Source organism: Piliocolobus tephrosceles, chromosome 10 (assembly GCF_002776525.5).
Source record: "Piliocolobus tephrosceles isolate RC106 chromosome 10, ASM277652v3, whole genome shotgun sequence".
Lineage (NCBI taxonomy): Eukaryota > Metazoa > Chordata > Mammalia > Primates > Cercopithecidae > Piliocolobus > Piliocolobus tephrosceles.
This window is the reverse complement of record NC_045443.1, coordinates 52,768,080-52,788,244: the sequence shown is the minus strand read 5'-3', so window position 1 is coordinate 52,788,244 and position 20,165 is coordinate 52,768,080. Positions and strand designations below refer to the sequence as shown.

General features: G+C 52.9%; 4 protein-coding genes and 1 long non-coding RNA gene across 5 annotated transcripts in view; 2 read left to right on the top strand and 3 right to left on the bottom strand.

The window, feature by feature from the left end:
• Positions 1–479: 479 nt before the first annotated feature.
• LOC111541883 lies at positions 480–2,346 on the bottom strand. Its single transcript, XR_002731390.2, has 2 exons — positions 1,962–2,346; positions 480–1,656 (listed from the first exon to the last, which is right to left on the bottom strand). It is a non-coding gene; the product is annotated as an uncharacterized LOC111541883 (long non-coding RNA).
• CD63 (CD63 molecule) lies at positions 1,634–5,859 on the top strand. Its single transcript, XM_023210857.3, has 8 exons — positions 1,634–2,360; positions 2,956–3,032; positions 3,972–4,160; positions 4,352–4,426; positions 4,521–4,616; positions 5,042–5,182; positions 5,403–5,486; positions 5,679–5,859. The coding sequence occupies exons 2-8, from the start codon at positions 2,967–2,969 to the stop codon at positions 5,742–5,744; spliced, it is 717 nt and encodes a 238-aa protein (XP_023066625.1). The 5' UTR covers positions 1,634–2,360; positions 2,956–2,966; the 3' UTR covers positions 5,745–5,859.
• Positions 5,860–6,892: 1,033 nt separating this feature from the next.
• RDH5 (retinol dehydrogenase 5) lies at positions 6,893–11,681 on the bottom strand. Its single transcript, XM_023210858.2, has 4 exons — positions 10,084–11,681; positions 9,631–9,889; positions 7,559–7,722; positions 6,893–7,286 (listed from the first exon to the last, which is right to left on the bottom strand). Exons 1-4 carry the CDS (start codon positions 10,391–10,393, stop codon positions 7,063–7,065), a joined length of 957 nt encoding a protein of 318 aa, XP_023066626.1. The 5' UTR covers positions 10,394–11,681; the 3' UTR covers positions 6,893–7,062.
• Positions 11,682–11,831: 150 nt separating this feature from the next.
• Positions 11,832–15,496, bottom strand: BLOC1S1 (biogenesis of lysosomal organelles complex 1 subunit 1). Its single transcript, XM_023210859.2, has 4 exons — positions 15,321–15,496; positions 14,511–14,583; positions 12,312–12,444; positions 11,832–12,038 (listed from the first exon to the last, which is right to left on the bottom strand). Exons 1-4 carry the CDS (start codon positions 15,463–15,465, stop codon positions 11,928–11,930), a joined length of 462 nt encoding a protein of 153 aa, XP_023066627.1. The 5' UTR covers positions 15,466–15,496; the 3' UTR covers positions 11,832–11,927.
• A 3,248-nt stretch (positions 15,497–18,744) lies between these two features.
• ITGA7 (integrin subunit alpha 7) overlaps positions 18,745–20,165 on the top strand; it is a 26,075-nt gene continuing 24,654 nt past the window's right edge. Inside the window, exons 1-2 of the mRNA XM_031936314.1 lie at positions 18,745–18,896; positions 19,018–19,089. The gene's annotated coding sequence lies outside the window, so the exon portion shown is untranslated. The remainder of the gene's footprint in view (positions 18,897–19,017; positions 19,090–20,165) is intronic.

The window sequence follows — 20,165 nt, the reverse complement described above, 5'->3', positions numbered from 1 at the left end:
TTTTTTTTTTTTTTTTTTTTTGAGACGGAGTCTCGCTCTGTCGCCCGGGCTGGAGTGCAGTGGCCGGATCTCAGCTCACTGCAAGCTCTGCCTCCCGGGTTTATGCCATTCTCCTGCCTCAGCCTCCCGAGTAGCTGGGACTACAGGCGCCCGCCACCTTGCCCGGCTAGTTTTTTGTATTTTTTAGTGGAGACGGGGTTTCACCATGTTAGCCAGGATGGTCTCGATCTCCTGACCTCGTGATCCGCCCGTCTTGGCCTCCCAAAGTGCTGGGATTACAGGTTTGAGCCACCGCGCCCGGCCACCACCACTTTACTTTCTTAATAAACTTGCTTATACTTTGCACTGAGACTTGCCCTGAATTCCTTCTTGAATGAGATCCAAGAACCCTCTCTTGTGGTCTGGATGGGGACCCCTTTCCTGTAGCAAATGCATTAGCTGATATGAGAATAAAGGAAAAAAAAGAGGAAAAACTAGAGTAACTTCTTCACATAATCATATTATATGACTGTTTTGTTAACCATGATAACAAGTTAACAAAATAATTTTCTCATGTCTAATTCTCAGTCCATATTCGTATGTCCCAAAATGTCTTTCACAGCTGGTTTGTTCAACCATTCAATGAAGGATGAAACATTGCAGTTGGTTATGTATCTAAAGTCTCTCAATCTTGATCTTCAGACCACCTTCAACCCATCTCACCACATCCTTCCCAAGTCCTTTGAACCAGTCAAACCCAACCACCATGTACTTTAAAAAATGCTCCTTTTTTTCACAGTCAACTGTTTCTCTGTCCCTGGAGCTCTCCCCTTTATTCTCCAAGGTCACCTTGAGCACATCCACCTGCTCCGTGAAATCCATTCTCCTCTCCCTTTCCCTCCCTCTGAACTTAACCAGCTGCCACCGCAGGCTTCTGCCTTTCTTCAGTGTGGCCAGAACTTGGTTTTGCCTGCTGGCAGAGGACAGGGCCGCTGTCTTCCTCTCCTTGCAGCCCCCGAGCCTAGCATATGCCTGGCATCTAGTGGCAGCACAATAAGGAACCTGATGAATACTCCTTTCTTCAGCTCTCCACTCCTCCTCCACAGCCTGCCCGCCATGGTCAGGAAGAGCAAGGTCCGGAATGGGCTTGGTGTGTCCCACGGGAAGACCGTGATCCTGGAAGATGCTTCTCAGCCCAGCCCGGATCTCCTTCCTTTTGCCCTAGAGACTTCTTTCCTTCTTTGTGTACACACATACACCAAGACTCAGGAAGTGGTTCTTGAGGCAGGACCCTAAGAGCCCAAGGAGTGGGTCCGAGGCTGGAGGTGTGGGGGTGTGATGACCGGTCCCACTCTCTGGCCTGTTCAGATCAGCTCCTTCTGGAGACCACCCCTGGCACACAAGGGAGGGAGGCAGCTTGACCCCCTGGCCCGCTTCCAGCCTGGCTTTGTCTTCTGGGATAAGACGAGGAAATCCAGAGGATGTAAGCCTTTCCTACCTTCGTGTCTTCCCCCAAACCCTCGCTATCCCAGACGATGCAGGAGCTGTCCGGGAGTTGGGAGCGCAGACCTTGTCAATCCTCCCCCAGAGGGCGGGCCCCGACGCGGACGTGTATTGATTGACTGGGTAGCGTGGCTTCGGGTAAGGGCTTCCTCCCCTTTTCTCAGACTAGGAACCCTGGAAAATGGAGAAGCTGTGCTAATAGAGTGGGGCCAGAAATTCCCACTCTAGAATGCTCTAGAATGTTGGGAGACACCCAGGATGTGAGGCCAGGGACTTTCTGGAACTGTTGGTTCTGGCCCCACCCGACTCCAGGCAGTCCCAAGCTGTCTGCACAGTCGGATGGGGAGGGGGCTTGCACAGAGTTGGAGCCAGAGGACAGAGCTGGGCTCCTGGAGAAGGATGGGGAAACCTCTCTCAGACCACCTTGTCACCCGGCCTCAGCTCTCCGCCCCGGCGCTCAGAGGATAACTCTCACCCACCTCGTCCGCTTCTCTGAACCAGAGTGACCCAGGCTGCGCTCCGCCCTGCTCTCCTACCCCGAGCTGGCACGGAGGCGGGGCGCCAGAGGGGGGCCCCAGGCGCCCCGAGGTCTTGCCCTTGCGGCTCTCCGTTTGCAGGGGTGGGAGCCTTCTTCCGGGTAGGGACCACGTGGCCCTGGCCGGGCAGGGGGCTCGGCCCACCCCGCGCCGGGCCCAGTGACTCAGGCCGCAGCTGTTCCCGCGTCACATGAGGGAGGCCGGCGGCCACTGGGCGGGGGAGGGGACCGTGGCTGGAGCCCGGGGCGGGGCCGCGCGGCAGGCGGGGCGGGAGCTGGGGGGCGCAGCTAGAGAGCCCCGGAGCCGCGGCGGGAGAGGAGCGCGCAGCCTTGGGGAGCCCAGGTGAGGCCGCGGGACCCTGGCGGACTTCGGCGCGGGCTGGGAGAGACCACCGGCGGTCCCTTCCTCCAGGGCTCGCCCCAGGCCCGCGGAGACTCGCCGGGCGCTCTCCAGCCGCCCTCGAGCAACTTTGATTCGAACTTCCCTGGGCCTGGGCAGGGTGTGGCGGGGGTGCCGGCCGCACTTTTTTTTTTGGTGGGCGGGAGGTCACAGCCCAGGGGAAAGCGACTGGGGCAGGGGTCGGGGTAGGGCTGAAGACCGTTTCTCCGGCCTGGGTGTTGGGTGGGGAGAGGGTGTTTGACGCCCGGAGACTGAAGGGCCGAGGGTCGGCGTCAGGCTCGAGCCCTGCCGACGCCCTCGGATCTATCCTGCGCCCCAGAGGCGGCGGGGCGGGGTCCGGGCTTCGCGGCCGTCGCCCCCACCCCTCTCCTGCGGGTAGAGAGGGGGCTGGGAGACGTGGTTCCGACCGCGGGTTTCCGGGTGGGAGGGGCCGGGAATCGGGGCCGTGTAGGGAAGCCCTTGAGGGCCGGCCGGGAGCCCGGAAACCGAGGTCCCCCTTCGGCCAGTTTTAATCCCCCCGCCCTCCTCTCTGCCCCAGGCCCGGCAGCCATGGCGGTGGAAGGAGGAATGAAATGTGTGAAGTTCTTGCTCTACGTCCTCCTGCTGGCCTTTTGCGTGAGTGGCGAGGGGTCCTGGGGGGCGCGCCGGCAGGGTGCGGGGGGACCTGGCTCCACAGGAGCCAGTGGTGAGGGCTGAGGGAATAAGAATTAAGGCAGCTGGAGACCAGATGTGGAAAGAAAGCCAGGGAAAGACAGCGCGGCCACTCCCTCCTCCAGTTTTCCTGGACACCTGAGGCTTGTTTCCACCGAGAATGGCCATCCTGGGTGTGCAGCAACCCCTATCCCCATCCCTCCTGCCTGGCCCTTCCTGTCTGGTGACCCAACCACTTGTGATGTGGGGCAGTGGGGCAACCAGCCAACCGCCTGATGCTATCGCCATGAGGCTTCCCTTCTCTCTCCCTTCTCCCCTCTCTTCCTCCCCACCCCCCTCATCCCTCTCCAGTCCGTCTCCGTCTCCCCCTTTCCGTCCTCCCAGCGCTTGGGGGTGAGGAAGGGCTCTGCCCACGTCTGTTTGCTCCTGCCCTGGGCTCCTGGCTTGAGAGGCTACTGTTTGTCTAGGGAGGGGCACATCACTCTTGCCCCCTTTTCCTCTTCTCTTCTCCTGGCTTAACTGGCCAGAGGAACCTTAGTCACAGCTGATGCGCGTGGGGTGTGCACTGGAGGATAGTGAGGGAGCAGTTCTGGGAGAGAATTGAACTGGGAGTCCTGGAGGCCCGTAGAAAGCATTATTCTAGGTCAGAAATACATGCCTTGGGGTCAAGGCTTTCTGGGAGGTCTTTGAATTTGGTCACGTCCCTGATTGAAGAGCTGGGGAGGTGGGGGGAGGCAAGGATGGGTCATCCCCCTTCCCTACAGCCAAAGAAGTTCCCTGGAGGTGTGAGAATCTGTCCTCCGGATGAGGTCACGTCTGTGTCCTAGGTGTACCCCTTGCCCTCCACCATGGAGGACCACTGTGTTGTGGATCAGGCCTAATCCTCACCTGCCTTCCTCTTAGGCCTGTGCAGTGGGACTGATTGCTGTGGGTGTCGGGGCACAGCTTGTCCTGAGTCAGACCATAATCCAGGGGGCTACCCCTGGCTCTCTCTTGCCTGTGGTCATCATCGCAGTGGGTGTCTTCCTCTTCCTCGTGGCCTTTGTGGGCTGCTGTGGGGCCTGCAAGGAGAACTATTGTCTTATGATCACGGTGAGTGGGAGGCAGGACCAACATGGGTGGTCTGGGACTGCCAGAGCAACTTGGTTGGGGCTCAGGAAGGTGGGTGAGGTGAGGTGGGTGGGTAAGGAAGACCTTTGTGAGTGTCCAGGGACCGGCTATGCCAGAACGGGCCCCTGTAATGCATAGACTCCAAACCTGACTCCTGTCCTTTGCTCCTGCAGTTTGCCATCTTTCTGTCTCTTATCATGTTGGTGGAGGTGGCTGCAGCCATTGCTGGCTATGTGTTTAGAGATAAGGTAAGCAGGGAATAACGGGAAGGGCCTGCCTCAGCCTGGTCTGGGACCCAGGTGCTTGAATTCTGACGGCAGCAGTGCTCCTCCGTACCCTCAGGTGATGTCAGAGTTTAATAACAACTTCCGGCAGCAGATGGAGAATTACCCGAAAAACAACCACACTGCTTCGATCCTGGACAGGATGCAGGCAGATGTGAGTGGGGTTGCTGGGAGCAGGGGTGATGGGAATAGAGAATTCTCATCTCCAAGGCTGGGTGTGGTGGCTCACACCTGTAATCTCAGCACTTTTGGAGGCCGAGGTGGGCAGATCACCTGAGGTCAGAAGTTTGAGACTAGCCTGGCCAACATGGCGAAACCCTGTCTCAACTAAAAATACAAAAATTAGCCAGGTGTGGTGGTGAGTGCCTGTAATCCCTGCTGCCCAGGAGGTGGGGCAGGAGAATCGCTTGAACCCAGGAGGCAGAGGTTGCAGTGAGCTGAGATCAAGCCACCACACTCCAGTCTGGGCAACAGAGCAAGTCTGTCTCAAAAAAAAAAAAAAAAAAAAAAAAATCTCATCTCCATATTGATGGTGAAGGTTCACTTAACACCCTTCTCCATATTTCTTCCCTCCCCCAGTTTAAGTGCTGTGGGGCTGCTAACTACACAGATTGGGAGAAAATCCCTTCCATGTCGAAGAACCGAGTCCCTGACTCCTGCTGCATTAATGTCACTGTGGGCTGTGGGATTAATTTCAACGAGAAGGCGATCCATAAGGAGGTAGGGAGGAAACTGGGACTTGGGAAACCTGGGAAATGTTTTAGAAGGCAAGAGACCCAGGATGGAGGTGGACAGCGTCAGGGATGGGGAGGGGATCTGGAAATGGTAAGGGTGGGGTGAAAGGTACCGGGGCACGGAAGAGACTGATGGACCAGGGGAGGGGGATTGGGGTGGGAAGTTTCTGATGGTGCTTTTATCCTTTGTGCCTGCCACCCTTCAGGGCTGTGTGGAGAAGATTGGGGGCTGGCTGCGGAAAAATGTGCTGGTGGTGGCTGCAGCAGCTCTTGGAATTGCTTTTGTCGAGGTAAGAGATAACCCTGAGAGAGGGCTGGGACTCAATCCAGGGTACCTGGAGGATAGGGGCCGAGGGGAGGAGGGTACTGAGCAGGAGGTACTGACCTGGGAGTGTGTGTTTGGAGTCTCTTGCATGGGTCTTGGGTAGCTGGCCCTTCTGACTCCTCTCCATCCCCATCCCCATCCCCATCTTTCCTTCTAGGTTTTGGGAATTGTCTTTGCCTGCTGCCTCGTGAAGAGTATCAGAAGTGGCTACGAGGTGATGTAGGGGTCTGGTCTCCTCAGCCTCCTCATCTGGGGGAGTGGAATAGTATCCTCCAGGTTTTTCAATTAAACGGATTATTTTTTCAGACCGAAAAGAGAAATGGTCTGAGTTTGTCTTAGAGTGATGCTTGATTCCTTCCTTTCCTTACTCATGTTGCCTGTCCTCTGGGACCTTACTGCATGTGTACTTCGAGAAGGTCTATTCTGGGGGGTGTTTGGGAAAGGAGGACTTTGCTGAAGGTGTTGGTTGGACAGGCAGTGGGAGAAGTGAGGATCCAGAGACTGTAGTGCTTTCTGCCCCCTAGTCTTACGCTGCCAGGCTCACTATGAACATTCATGAAGCCATCTGCTGCGTAAGTCAAAGCAGCTCCCCAGAAAGGTCCCACCTGGGAAAGCCCAGCCCACATCTGCCTTGGACATCTTCCTGGCCTTCTGTGCACCGCTAAGGGCCCAGCACCTCCCTTCCTGGTCAGTCCTCAAGGGATCCAGCTCCTTTTTTTTTTGAGATGGAGTCTTGCTTTGTCGCCCAGGCTGGAGTGCAGTGGCGCATCTCGGCTCACTGCAAGCTCTGCCTCCAGGGTTCATGCCATTCTCCTGCCTCAGCCTCCCAGTAGCTGGGACTACAGGCACCCGCCACCATGCCCGGCTAATTTTTTGTATTTTTAGTAGAGACGGGGTTCCATCATGTTGGCCAGGATGGTCTCGATCTCCTGACCTCGTGATCTGCCCACCTCGGCCTCCCAAAGTGCTGGGATTACAGGTGTGGGCCACCGCGCCCGGCAGCTCCTTTCAAAGTGTGGTTAAGTTGCCTTGACACCTGTGTGGCCAGTGTCCTTAGCAGCAGAATTTACGTGAACATTGCCTTTTCTTCCATGGAAGCCACCTAGCGTGGCCCCGACCCCTCTTCATCACCTGCTCTTCTCCCCCAAGAAATATAAAGACCATTCCCAGTACAGACACTGAATTGCAACCTTACTCCCCTTCAGAAAATAAGGGAAACGTATCAAAGTGCCCTCTGATGGCCACTCCTCGAGGTGCCCCTGTAGATGTGAGGCAGTTCCTTGGCGCCCCACTGTGGGTGCTAGCTGTTTTGCAGGCACTAAACGGGCCACAAACCGTGAGCATGTTGGTTTGGAGTAGTTGGCACTTAAATGGGGTCAGCCTTCCACTGGGCACATTCATTTCTGCCCACCTTCTTTTTATTTTTTAAACAATACACTTTTGTTAGTGCTTATTTTGTGGCAGGCACCAGGCAGTACCAGGGTGGGGGCAGAAATAAAGTCCTTGCCCTTGAAAAACAATCTGTTGCTGGAAGGCTGGATTCAGTAGACCGCTTGGGCAGGCTTGGGAAGGATCCAGGTGAGCACAGCATCCACCAGGCTGGCTGGCAGGTAGGAGGCAGGCAGCCAGAGCAGCTTGGCATCCCAGCCTGGGCTGTAGCGGGTTCGGGGGTGTCGAGCAGTCAGGGCATGCTCCAGGCATTGGCTCACCTTGGTTAGGTCCGGGTCACAGATCAGGTTCATGATGCGCTGTTGCATTTTCAGGTCTGCACCCCATAGGTGGTTGCAATCAGTTTCCCTTCCCCACTCCAGCCCATCTTAGTTACTGTCTTCTGGGGCGCTGGGCTTGTCACCCTCAGTCCCCTCCTCAGTGTGGGGAGTGGGCAGGTTCCACATGGCCTGGGCACTCTTGTGGCATCCCATTCACCCTCAACCCTGCCCTGGGTGCCCCACCCACCTCCCAGCAGGCTTCTGCAGGACTGGCCTTTCTGGTACTCTTGTTTCCCTTCATGTGCCCTGTGTGGGCTTGGCTACTCACACTTGGTGAGGAAGGCCCCCCCATAGTGGGCCTGTGTGGCAGGAGGTAGCCGTGCCCAGCAGGCCTGCAGGGTTTTCTCCAGACTCTCCAGGTTGGTCACAGGGGTTCGGAAGAAGCCAGGCTCCACGATGGAGACTCGTATCCCAAAATGAGCCACATCCCGCCTAGAAGAGGGGCAGAGGGAAGTTGGTGGGTTCTTGCTCTATAGGGAGGGGACTTTGAGGGACATGGGTTGGGGAGCTGAGAAAGTTACCACAGACCAGGGACAAGAGTAGGGACGGAGATGCCTACTGCCCTGGGACAAGGGTCAAGTGGGGTAGAAGGAGGAAAGTATTTTTGAGGTTTGTTTTCTTTGATCTAGAGCAGGGGTCAGCACATTTTTTTCTTAAAGGGCCAGAGAGTTAATATTTTAAGCACGGCAGGCCAAGAAACAAAATTAATGATATTATCAGGTACTTATATAACAGTTTACAATGTAACCATTTAAACATCTAAAAACCATTATTAGCTTGTAGGCAGCTGGCCAGATCTGGCTTGAGTACTGAGTTTGCCAATTCCTGACCTAGAGGAACCCCATTCCCTTGCTCCCGAAACACAGGGTTGAGCCCTGAGTGCTGGATATTGAAGGGTATTATAGTCTCATGTTTGCTGGAGGGTAAGCTGATGGGGAAAGTGGGGATACATCCCATTGCTCTGGCACAGATGTAGAAATCCAAGTATAGGTAAGGAGCAGGAGGGGAGGGGAGAAAAAATACAAGTATAAAGTATGTGTTCCAGTATGCAGTGGCTCACGCCTATAATCCCAACACTTTGGGAGGCCCAGGCGGAAGCATCACTTGAGGCCGGGAGTTTGAGACAAGTCTGGTCACCACCACAAGACCCCATCTATAAAAAAAATACTAGCCAGGCATGCTGGCACGCGCCTGTGGTCTCAGTTACTCAGGAGGCTGAGGCATAAGTATCGCTTGAGCTGCTTGAGCCTAGGAGTTTGAAGCTGCAGTGGGCTGTGACTGCACCATTGCACTCCATCCTGGGTGACAACAAGGCCTTGTCTCAAAACTAAAAAAGCGCGTGTTCCATGATGCTGCCTGGAAAATTCAGGCTGAGAGACAGGGACAAAAGGAGACATTCAGATTATCTGCTGAGTGATGGTGACAAAGGCAGGCTTCCTTAGAAGGTGGTCTAAGCTTAGGCGCCTTGTACTTCTGCTAAGAACTCAGGCCTTGAGCTGTGTGTGGTGGCTCATGCAGGTGGATCACCTGAGGTCAGGAGTTCGAAACCAGCCTGGCCCCATCTCTACTAAAAATACAAAAAAATTAGCTGGGAGTGGTGGCGGGTGCCTGTAATCCCAGCTAACTGGGAGGCTAAGGCAGGACAATTGCATGAACCTGAGAGGCAGGGGTTGCAGTGAGCTGAGATCTTGCCATTGCACTCCAGCCTAGGCAACAAGAGGAAAACTCAAACAAAAAAACAAAAACCAAACAAAAAGAACTCAGGCCCTGCTCCCCTGTTGTCCTCATCATGTCTCCTTCATGCTCCCATGGAACTTTGAACCTTATTGTTTAAAGATGAGAGAGAGGCAAGGCCAGGCGTGGTGGCTCACATCTGTAATCCCAGCACTTTGGGAGGCCGAGGCGGGCAGATCACGAGGTCAGGAGTTAGAGACCAACCTGGCCAACATAGTGAAACCCCATCTCTACTAAAAATACAAAAATTAGCCGGGCATGGTGGCACGTGCCTGTAACCCCAGCTACTTGGGAGGCTGAGGCAGGAGAATCGCTTGAAACCGGGAGGTGGAGGTTGTGGTGAGCCAAGATCGTGCCACTGCACTCCAGCCCGGCGACAGAGCGAGACTCCATCACAAAAAACAAAAAACAAATGCGTTAAAAATGGGTAAAGAGAAGTAATCTACTTATGGTCACAAAGCTTACATAAGGGTGGGGTTTGAACTCATGAAGTCTAGCCTTAAACTGTCTTTATTCCAATGTGCTGTATCTTAACCATCTCTGCTGGCCCATGTTTGTTGAGTGGGCTGCTCTTAGTCCTGGAACCCAGAGCCCTGTACCCCTCACCTCAGACTGTCAGAGAAGGCCTCCAGGCCAAATTTGGAGACACAGTAGCCCCCACCATTGGCTGCCAGGCGACCCAGGACGCTAGTGATGTTGATCACCCGGCCCCGGGCTTGCTGCAGCAGAGGCAGCAGGGCAAGGGTGACCCCGATGGGACCCATTGTGTTCACATTCAGCACCCGCTGGAAATCATCCCGGGTCAGCCATGGTGTGGGTCCGATGATACCAGCCACACCAGCATTATTCACCAGACCAAAAAGCCCTGTGGGGAGATGAGAAGGATGCTGGGGGTAGGTAAGGCACTCCCACAGCCCCCTCTTCTTCCTGGGAGCATCTGAAAACTGCTCCTCCTCAAATAGTCCCTTTAGCTTACCACAGCCCTTGCAGGTGACTCCTGGGGTCACTGTGGGGATCAGGACACCCCACACCATATCCCTGGTGGTCTACCATACTTACCTGCTTCCTTAACGTGCGTCTCCACCCACTTGGCTGCCTGCTGGACGCTCTGGGGATCAGTGATATCCAGCAGGGTAGCGTGGAGGCGGGAGGAGGCTACCCGCTGTAGGTCCTCGGCCCCAGAGGGGGTCAGGCAGCTGGCCAGGACTCGGAAGCCTCTCTGGTCCAGCTGCAGTGCCAGAAGGCGCCCAAAGCCTGAGTCACAGCCGGTGATGAAGACAAAGGCATCGCTGGCGGGCAGGCTCTGCCGGTCCCTGAGCAACCACAGCACTGCCCAGAGTAAGGCACCCAGCAGCAGAGGCAGCCACATAGCTGGAGCCCAAGTGACCTACAGGTGGCAGCCTAGGCTGGGCAGAAAAACTTGTCCAGTTTACTGCGGCCCTCAAGCCGTTTCCCCTAATACCTTCCCTAGCTGGAAGCATCTGGTGTGAGCATATTGAGAAATTATCTGGTTGGCAGATAATTGGCCAACTATGGCTCATCTGTGCAAAGCAAAGATGTGGGCAGACCCTGTATTTGTGGCTAATTTAACTAAAGCCACAGGAGCCAGGTCCTGTGTACAGACCTGCTGTATGGAGCAGAGGCATCTTCTTGCTTGCCTCACACTTTCTCTCCTACTAAACCAGGGACACTGAACCTTCTATATGCAACCTGGGTCTTGTGTTTGGAATGATGTATAGGGCCAAGAACCCTGCATTTAGTCTTGGTGGCCTCAGATTTGCTGTGTGATGCTGAGCATCTCACTGTCTCTCTCAACCTATTTTCTCACCTACGAAGTGGGGCTAAGACCCACCAGGTCCACCTCAGAGTTGTGGAGGATCAAAGGGGACAATGTGTGAGGAAGCATGTTAAAAGCTGAAAGTTTTGAGTTGGCAATACATGTAATATCTAGCTAGTCTTCTCATAGTTCCCCCAGCTCCCAGTATCTACTTACCTCCTGGGGGGAAAGCTGGCAGGTACTACAGCACCCAAAGCTGATTCTTTTGCTTTTGTTTAAGAGACTCCTCCCAATCTTCCCAGCCTCCCACACTAGCTACTGCTAAGGCCAAAGTCTGGAGTGGGTGGACTTGGATGCCAGGCGTATTAAGTGTATGTGTGACAGGGTGGGGATGGGGCTGGGAAGGAGGAGGAGCCAGGGAGGCTGGAGCTTGCTTGTCTGGCTGAAGCCAGGACTTGGCAGAGGCCAGATTTGCCTAGGCTCCCCCCACCCCTTGGCTGTGTTTCTCAGCCTGGGTTCCTGACCATCTATGTCATGGTCTCCGAGGAGAAGGGAGCTGTCAAGGATGGCAGCTGCACTGCTCTGTTGGTAACGGTTACTGGACCTGTCATTCCTCCCCCTTCTCAGCCCTGAAGCGCCCCCAGGAATTAATCTCCCACCTGGCTCAGACTCATGACACTGCTTACTGTTAGCCTGGGAGAGGCCATGAGCACGTGGAGAGGCAGAGAGCCAGAGCTGGGGACCAGGCCTGTACCTTGCCTTGTTTCTCTTCTGTAGGAAATAAGTCCTGAATTAGGAAGCTTGGGGCAGGGCTACTAGGACCTTCTCAGGAGGGATGGGAACTCCCGCCCTCTGCTTGCCTAACAGACACCTGCACAAACGCCATGGAGGAGAAGAGAGTTGGGACAGTAAGAGGAAGCTAGTTCCACCCTCTACCCAAAAGATACCTGTCCCTCAGGGAAACCACCTTTGAACCTTCCACTCCCACCCCCAACACAGGAGCTAGGAGCTCTTCGAAACACACCACAGAGAAATGGAGGCTTGTGTTTTATTCAAGGCTTGTCAGCCTCCTTCCTTCCCCCTGTGGGTGAGGTAGGAGGGATGGGGTCGGGGGAGGGAACAGGGGCTAGGAAGGGGCAGATTGCAGTTGCCCTTTGTAGACATATTCCAGTGCAGTGGCAATGGTGCGCATGTCCAGCTCGATGCTCCGAGCCCAGTTCTCCACATCCCCAATTTCCTGGGAAGGGGGAGAGGAGGTGGGAGCCCAGGAATCAGAATGGGTAGAGTATGGCTTCCAGTCTGGGGAATACGTTTTATTCATCTCCTGGAAAAGGCTTTACTTGGACCCACCAACTGCTTTTCTTTCTCTCTATCTTTTCTGACACTGGGGCTATAGATGGGGTTTCTGGGACCACGCTACTTCCTCCTTGACCTAAACCTGAGGTAAACTGACTGGAGGCAGCCAATGGGGACCCAGGATTGGGGTGGTGAGGTAGGGAGTATGGCCCACCTTGAGTGCCTGGTTGAAGTTCTCCACCATTCCGATCCACTGGCCTGTCTGCTTGGCAAATTGGGCAGCCTGGACCTGTAGGGTCTTCACCTCATGGTCCAGCTTTCTCTGGTTCATATAGGCCTGGGCCACACTGGGGGGTTGGAGGAGGGAGGAGATGAGCTCACCCGGCTAGTTGGGGGTGGTCTCCAGAACTAATATTCCCTTGCAGCAGTGGCAGTTCAGCCAAGAATCAGGGCTCATAATTTTGGCCATTTTTGGATGTGATGCAAATGACTACCAGTACATGCAAATAAACCCAGCTCCTTCCTCTCACTCCCAGGATTCCCAGGAGAGCCAAGCTCGGAGCTGACTAGAAACATACCAGCTCCAACCCCCAAAAAGGAGTTCCTGCAGCTGAGTGGGGGAAGGGAGGGAAAACCTGGGGTGATATCCCTGAGGAAAAAGCTGGGAGGGAAAAAGGGGCATGGAAAAACTGGGAAAATCCAGCAGGAGGGACACATCTGGCAGTGATTGGAGGCCCAGGGATCTATGCAAGAAGTTGGAGAGGGAAATTGGGCCCCTCCCTGAAGCTGGGGTAGGATGGGAGCACAAACCCCTCCCCAGAAACCTTGGGTCAAAAGAGGATATCCCAGGGGTTTCTCCTCAGCTCTCAGTTGCTCTTCCAAGCCTTCGCCCACACAGATCAAGGAACACACACACACACACACACACACATGCTCCCTCCCTTCTGCCTTAGACACTAGTTTTTCTTTTCAATCAAGGTATGGGCTGTGGTTACCATTACTACCATGGGGTTGGTGTCCCCAACCTTCTGCCAATGTTTTTTGCCCTCCTCCACCCCCGCAATAATTGTTCTCCTTTATTGGCTGCTGAATTTTTCACTTCCCACCCCAAAGCTCTAGTCAGCCAGGAGATTCCACATCCGGTGCCCCTACCCACTGGAATGTGTGGGGGCTAGAGCGGGGAAGGGGTTGGTGGGGGCTGAGGGAGTGGGCAGGACACCTGACAGGGGCCAAGATAGACTGAGCCTTTGTTTTCCTTTCCTGGGAATGAGAGGAGCCGTGGGCAGCAACACAAAACCCTTTCTAATCTGGCTTTGGCTTAGCTGCCCTCTAAGCTGAAAGTGGGGTGGCCTCTAGCAAAGGAAAAGAAGAGGGAGAAGCCTGGGCCAATCTCACTAATGATGGGCACGGCACAGCCCAGGAGGCGCCAATGTGGGAGGGAGAAATTGGGAGGGCAGACCCTGTCCCTTCTTTTTGGGAGACAGCTGGGTCACTGTCAAGGGTGGGGTAGGAACTGAAACAGACTCCCCTGAGAGTTCCTGAACTCCTGGTTTTCCCCATTGACCACCTGCTTCTATATTCACACTGAGTAAAGACAGCTGCCTGGAGAGAAGGGAGATCAGAGGCCCCAACCACAACTTTTTCTCAACCTTCCCCCACGATGAATAATGAAGATGACCCCAGCCCCTGCATGGATCACTTGGATGACTCAGTCTCTGGATTCACACCAAGCTGCTCTACTTGACCTGGGGTGGAAGGTACCATACTGCCTTTCTTCCAACAGGCAGACTAGCAAATCGTCATCTCTGCACGCTTCTGGGTCACTCAGGGTCAAGAGACAATGTTCTTTGCTTTTTCCCAAGTCTTTGGCTGTTACTGGCATTCTCATTTAGAGCTGGGGCAGGGTGTGGTCCCCAGAGACCCAGCAGGAAGGTAAGAGACAGCCTGGCTCTGCCATAGCTCCTGGAACAGGTTCTGCTCTCACCACCACCAGCTGTGCCATCTCTTTCCTGCCAGCTGCTCCCCAGGCTTGCCAGAGGGTGGGAGGCAAGGAGAGGGTGGTAAGCTGTAATGAAGGAGGGTGCTCTCCCTCCTGCTGAAATGACAGCTGGACTTGGAAGGGTGAAGGGAGGTGGGCAGATGGCATCAAGTTGTAATGCCAGGGAAGTTAATGTGGGGAAGAGGAAATCTGGCTGCTTCTCTAACACTGCAGCTGTTCCTCCCTTGCCCAGTGCTAGGACTCAGAGTTGACTCAAGTTTCTCTATGTAGAGCTGGGAGGGGCGGGGTAGGATAGGTGAATTAGTGGAACATCCCACCACTTCAACAGCGGTCTGAGGGCCAGACTGGCCAGTGCCTAAACTTGGGCGGGTTGGGGAAGGAGGAAACTGGTGTTGATGAGAAAGAGGTTCATACCCCACATTGAGGTGATCCACCAAAGCTTCTGTCAGGCAGGTCGCTGCAGTGATAGCCTCTCGCCTCCTCTTCTCTGGGGAGAGGGGGAAAAGGAATTGGAGGGGAGATTTGGGTTTTTGAGGGGTAGTGTTAAAAGTTCCTTACCCATCCATTACTATTTTGCTAGTTGCCGAAATTTCTTAACTAATCTCTGAATGCCGGAGCTGAAAAGGACCTTGCAAAACATAGCGCAACCTCTTTCATTTTAGAGATGAGGAAACTGGTACTCTGGGAGGGAAACGGACTCACTCAGGGACGCCAGGAAGTCAGCGGCAGCGCCCAGGACTCCCGACTCCCAGACACTCTTTCTCCACTATCTTGGCCGAAGAATCGGTAACTCCGAGATTGCAGCCCGGACTCAGGAAACAAGTGCCTCACCTCCGTTCCGGGGGTTTCAGGCCTCCAAGAAGCCCGTCTCTGGAGGGTTCCCCACACCCTCCTCCCTACAGAGTCGCTCGTTCCTACCACCAGGACGAGAGGCTCCCAGGGCCAATAAGCAGGGCGCTCCGGGGCAGGGGCGGGGCTGAGGTGCTGCAGGTCGGGGGTTAGGGGCGTTGCCGAGGGGACCGGAGTGTTGCCCAAGGGACCAGAGACAGTTGGCAAGGCAAAGGAGTTTCAAAAAAAAGCCGCCCTGAAATTCCCTCTCCCCCATGCCCGTTGCCCGCTAGCTAGCGTCCTTCCCTGGATATGGGTAGTCACTCGAGATCCAGGCTCCGGGCTGAAGCTAGGCCGCGGCCGGAAAGAAAACGGCCGACAGGATATTTGGCTCACCCTGTAGCTCCTTTCGTTCATTCTGCTTGGCCTGGTGTTCTTTTAGGAGGCGGGACAGCATGGTCACGTCGGGCTGGGGGCTGGGTACGCCGGGCCCCCTCCAGCTCCGGAAGCTGGAACGCTCACCTCGGCTCCCTGGGGTCATGTCACGTGACCGCTGTGTCACGTGAGGTTGGGAACCGCCCTCTTTTGAGACGTTGGGTGAAAATCTTGGCGGGGAAGGGAGGTAGAGGGTTGCGGAGGGCAGGTGAACTCTTTTCTTTATTGGGAGCTTACTTTTTGGTGAGTGTTGGAAGAAGTATTTTTTAATACTCATATTGCCAAGCCAGTTTTTAACATTTTCTGTGGCTCTCAGGCTTCGAGGGCTGGTGGTGCCAGGCCGTCTATCACCGTTTGGTTGTTGAGGGAGCAGAAGCTCCCTGTGCTCATTTAAATTATTCTCCTTCCCTCTCCTTACCTCCTGGCAGTGCTAGCTGGTTCTCAGTTGATTCCCAGTTCCTTCAGGGAGAGAATGCTTTCCTGTCTCTCCCAGCCCTCTTTCTTCTCACTACCCCACTGAAGTCTCTCAACTCTGGGTGATCATTGTAGAGAAGCATTTTAGGCACTTCAGACAGCCTCCTAGGGAGCTTGGCTAACTTGGCGGGCGGTGTGAATGTAGAATTTCATCTCTGTCCTTTTGTGGTCAGGAATGCGAACCCATTTCAGTCTTAGCAGAAGCTTAAGTGCTGTGCCAAAGTAAAAAGTAATTTATATAAGGCCTCTGTGAACTAAAAAGAAATGCTTCCGGGATTAACTCCAACGAGAACAAATATAAACATCATCAGCCTATTCTTGCTACTGGTACAATCTCTCTCGGTGCACTTTGCACTAACATGTTGGGTGACTTTGGGCAAGTTGCTTACCACTCTGGATTCTAGTTTTCTCTTTAGTAAAACTAGGAGAAGGGATTGAATTAAATAGGTGGTTCTCAATCCTGGCTAAGCATTAGAATCTAAACATTAGAATCACAAAAATCACAAGGTTTATAAAAATGCCTTGATTAGCCGGGCGCGGTGGTTCACGCCTGTAATCCCAGCACTTTGGGAGGCCGAGGCGGGTGGATCACGAGGTCAGGAGTTCCAGACCAGGCTGAACAACACGGTGAAACCCTGTCTCTGCTAAAGATACAAAAATACAAAAATTAGCCAGGCGTGGTGACGCGAGCCTGTAATCCCAGCTACTCAGGAGGCTGAGGCAGGAGAATCGCTTAAACCTGGGAGGCGGAGATTTCAGTGAGAGGAGATCACACCACTGCACTCCAGCCTGGGTGACAGAGTGGGACTCTGTCTCAAAAAAAAAAAGTCTTGATTCCAGACTAATTAAATAAAATCTAAGGAGTGGAGACCAAACATCAGTGTGTGTGTGTGTGTGTGTGTGTGTGTGTGTGTATATAATAATAATAATTATTATTATTGAGACAGAGTCTTGCTCTGTCCCCTAGGCTGGAGTGCAGTGGCATGATCTCAGCTGACTGCAACCTCCGCCTCCCAGGTTCAAGCGATTCTCCTGCCTCAGCCTCCTGAGTAGCTGGGATTACAGGCGCGTGCCACCACGCCTGGCTAATTTTTGTATTTTTAGTAGAGATGGGGTTTCACCACGTTGGTCAGACTGGTCTCGAACTCCTGACCTCAGGTAATCCGCCTGCCTCGGCCTCCCAAAGTGCTGGGATTACAGGTGTGAGCTACCGCCCCCGGCCTCATCAGTATATTTTAAAAGCTGTTCTGGTGATTCTAATGTGTATCCGGGGTTGAGACTCACTGGGCTAAACCATATAAAACTATTTCCAACTTTGGCATTCTCTCATTTTGTGATTCATTGGCATAGTTGAAGTTGACTTCATTATATTTACTTGCGGGGGGCGGGGGAGAAATGGGTGCTGATTGAGTTAGAAGAAAACATTCTTGAATTTTCTGAGTAAGATTTGAGAATTACTGATCAATGAATGATTCATTCAGCTATTTGCAGAATAGCATCCCAAATCCTGGGAGATGTGCAACTGTCAAAGGATTAGTGAGGAGAAGCACATGAAATGCTTAAGTGGTAGATAAAGCAAAACATTTTAAGTGCCAAAATAAAAATTCTAATAAAAACGTGAGATACTGTGTGTATGTGTCTAAATTATATGTGTACTGTGCCTTCTTTTTAAACATTTCCTGAGGACTCATCACAGGTCAAGCACTTTCCATGTATTAATTCATTTCATCCCTAGAACAGTTCTGTGAAATATTATTATGAGTATCCCGAATTTGCAGATGAAGAATCTGAGGTACAAGGCAGTTAAGTAATAGAGTTCATTCGTGGTAGAGCTAGGATACAAATCCAGGCTATCTGACTCCAGAGCCTGAGTATTACCACTGTATACTGCATACACCATAGTTGAGACCCCAGGAGGGTAGACCCAGAGCACTTTTCTGGGAATCTCCGTATCTCTAATCATTACACCCCTCTAGCTTGCTGGGCATAAGCTGTAGGGAATCCTGGCAGGGGAGGAGTGTTTGGAAAGAGACTCTGCTCCAGAGAAGGGCTAATCAATAGAAGCGGGAAGAGTGAGAACATCACAGGGCAGCCTGGCCCAGGCCTTCCCCCTCTCTGGCTCCAGCTTCCAACTGCAGTGAGCAAGCAAAATAGAGGCAGATTGGAAATGCCTGGTGCCTCACCTCCAGAGCTGTGGGGCCTGGAGAGAAGGACATGGGTTGGAAGTGTCAAGATAATGGTGACATGGGATAAGTGAAACAGAGGGTGAGGGCTAATGTGGGGGGTTGGTGTTGGGGGCTTTCAAGGGTGAGTCTAAATGTTAAGATTAGGCCGACTCAGGGAGAGTGTCAGGCCCATCCTGTATTACCCTCACCCTTCTTGGCACAACTGCTTGACATTTTCACGATCGGTATAGAGACTGCCAGGATTCTGCAGACATTAACCTCTCCCTCCTCTCCTGCACACTGGCTGTTCCTTTGCCCTAGAGCTGAGCAGAGGATATGGGGTATCTGTATCTAGCGTCCCCATCTGATCTTTCTAGGGTTATCCTTCATCTGTTCTTTTTCTGGGCCTTTATTATTCTCTATTTAACCTTTGTTTATGCTGTGGTTGAAGCTCAGCTTCACCTGTGCTTGGTAGAGATGGACACAATTCACATACATATCTATCTGGAGGATGACTCTTGAAATTTGAAGTCTATTTCTGCTCACCTCTCCTTAACAATTTCCTACTCAGATTATTTTCCCTTAGACTGAATGAATGCAACTCCACACTCATCACTCATTTCCCTCTTCTTTTGAGGTCTCTTTCAGAGTTAGCTTTAATTAGCAAGCTCCAAACTGACTGGCTGGGCCAAAGAGGGCTGGAAGCTGCTGAGTTGTTAGGGGTTGGACGAGGACTGAGGGAGGACACAGAGTGAGTAGAGAAGGCTTCACATACTGGGAAATCTGGCTGGGCTTCGAGAGAGGGGGTTGTTGGTGGTGTGGCTAAGTTCCAAATGTTGGCCTGAAGCCAGTGCTCAAAGAAAAGGGGCCCTCAAGACAGTCTAAATGGCTCCCTTTGGTGAGTGACCTCCTAGTCCTTCTCAAGTGTAAGGGTTTCTTTTGGATCCTCAAAGACCAGAGCAGTCAAGCTGTTTCCCCACTGAATTCCCTCCATCACATTTATGTTCTTTTCCTCCCAGCCACTCCCATAGTTCAAGCTTTGACTACAACCAGAATTCAGAGGCAGGCAGAAGGATTCTAGTGCTGGAGAGGCAAGTGAAGTGAAAAAGTCCTCACGGTGTGCGTGTTGGGATGGAAAATCCTGACCCTGGGACATAAGCTCCAAGCCTCTGTTGCCAGATGAGGTGGAGGGAGAAGTTAGCCCTGAAGTGTGTGTTCTGGAAGTGTTTGCTTGTAAGCTAGAGACAACAGGTGCAAAAAGTGTGATTTGAGAGAGTTGAAAAATACTGATCTCAAATGGAAGGGAAGAAGATGTTAAAAGGGAAGGAGCTGGAGAAAACCTCAGCTTCCACTCATCCAAGAGCTAAAGGGCTAAAATCTTGGCTGGATCTGGACATTTCTCAACTTCCAAAATTTTGGAAATTTTTATAAAAATTATTAATCTTTCATTTTTAAATTAAATTAAATTTATTTAAAAAATTTAGTTTCTCAGTCATACTAGCCACATTTCTTTTTCTTTTCTTTTCTTTTCTTTTGTTTTTTTTGAGACAGAGTCTCACTCTGTTGCCCAGGCTGAAAGTACAGTGGATTAATCTATTCCATGGAGTGGAGTGGATAATCGAGTCCATGGATTATCATTTTACTTTGTTAATGGTATCCTTAGAAGCACAAAAAATTTTAATTATTTTTTTTTTTGGAGACAGAGTCTCACTCTGTCCCCCAGGCTGGAGTGCGGTGGTGCTATCTCTGCTCACTGCAGCCTCTGCCTTGTGGGTTCAAGCGATTCTTGTGCCTCAGCCTCCTGAGTAGCTGGGATTACAGGCGTGTGCCACCATGCCCGGCTGATTTTTGTGTTTTTTTTGTTTGAGACAGAGTCTTGCTCTGTTGCCCAGGCTGGAGTGCAGTGGCACGATCTCTGCTCACTGCAAGCTCTGCCTCCCGGGTTCACACCATTCTCCTGCCTCAGCCTCCCGAGTAGCTGGGACTACAGGTGCCCACCACCATGCCCGGCTAATTTTTCATATTTTTAGTAGAGATGGGGTTTCACCGTGTTAGCCAGGATGGTCTTGATCTCCTGACCTCGTGATCCTCCCACCTCAGCCTCCCAAAGTGCTGGAATTACAGGCGTGAGCCACTGTGCCCAGCCTGATTTTTGTATTTTTAATAG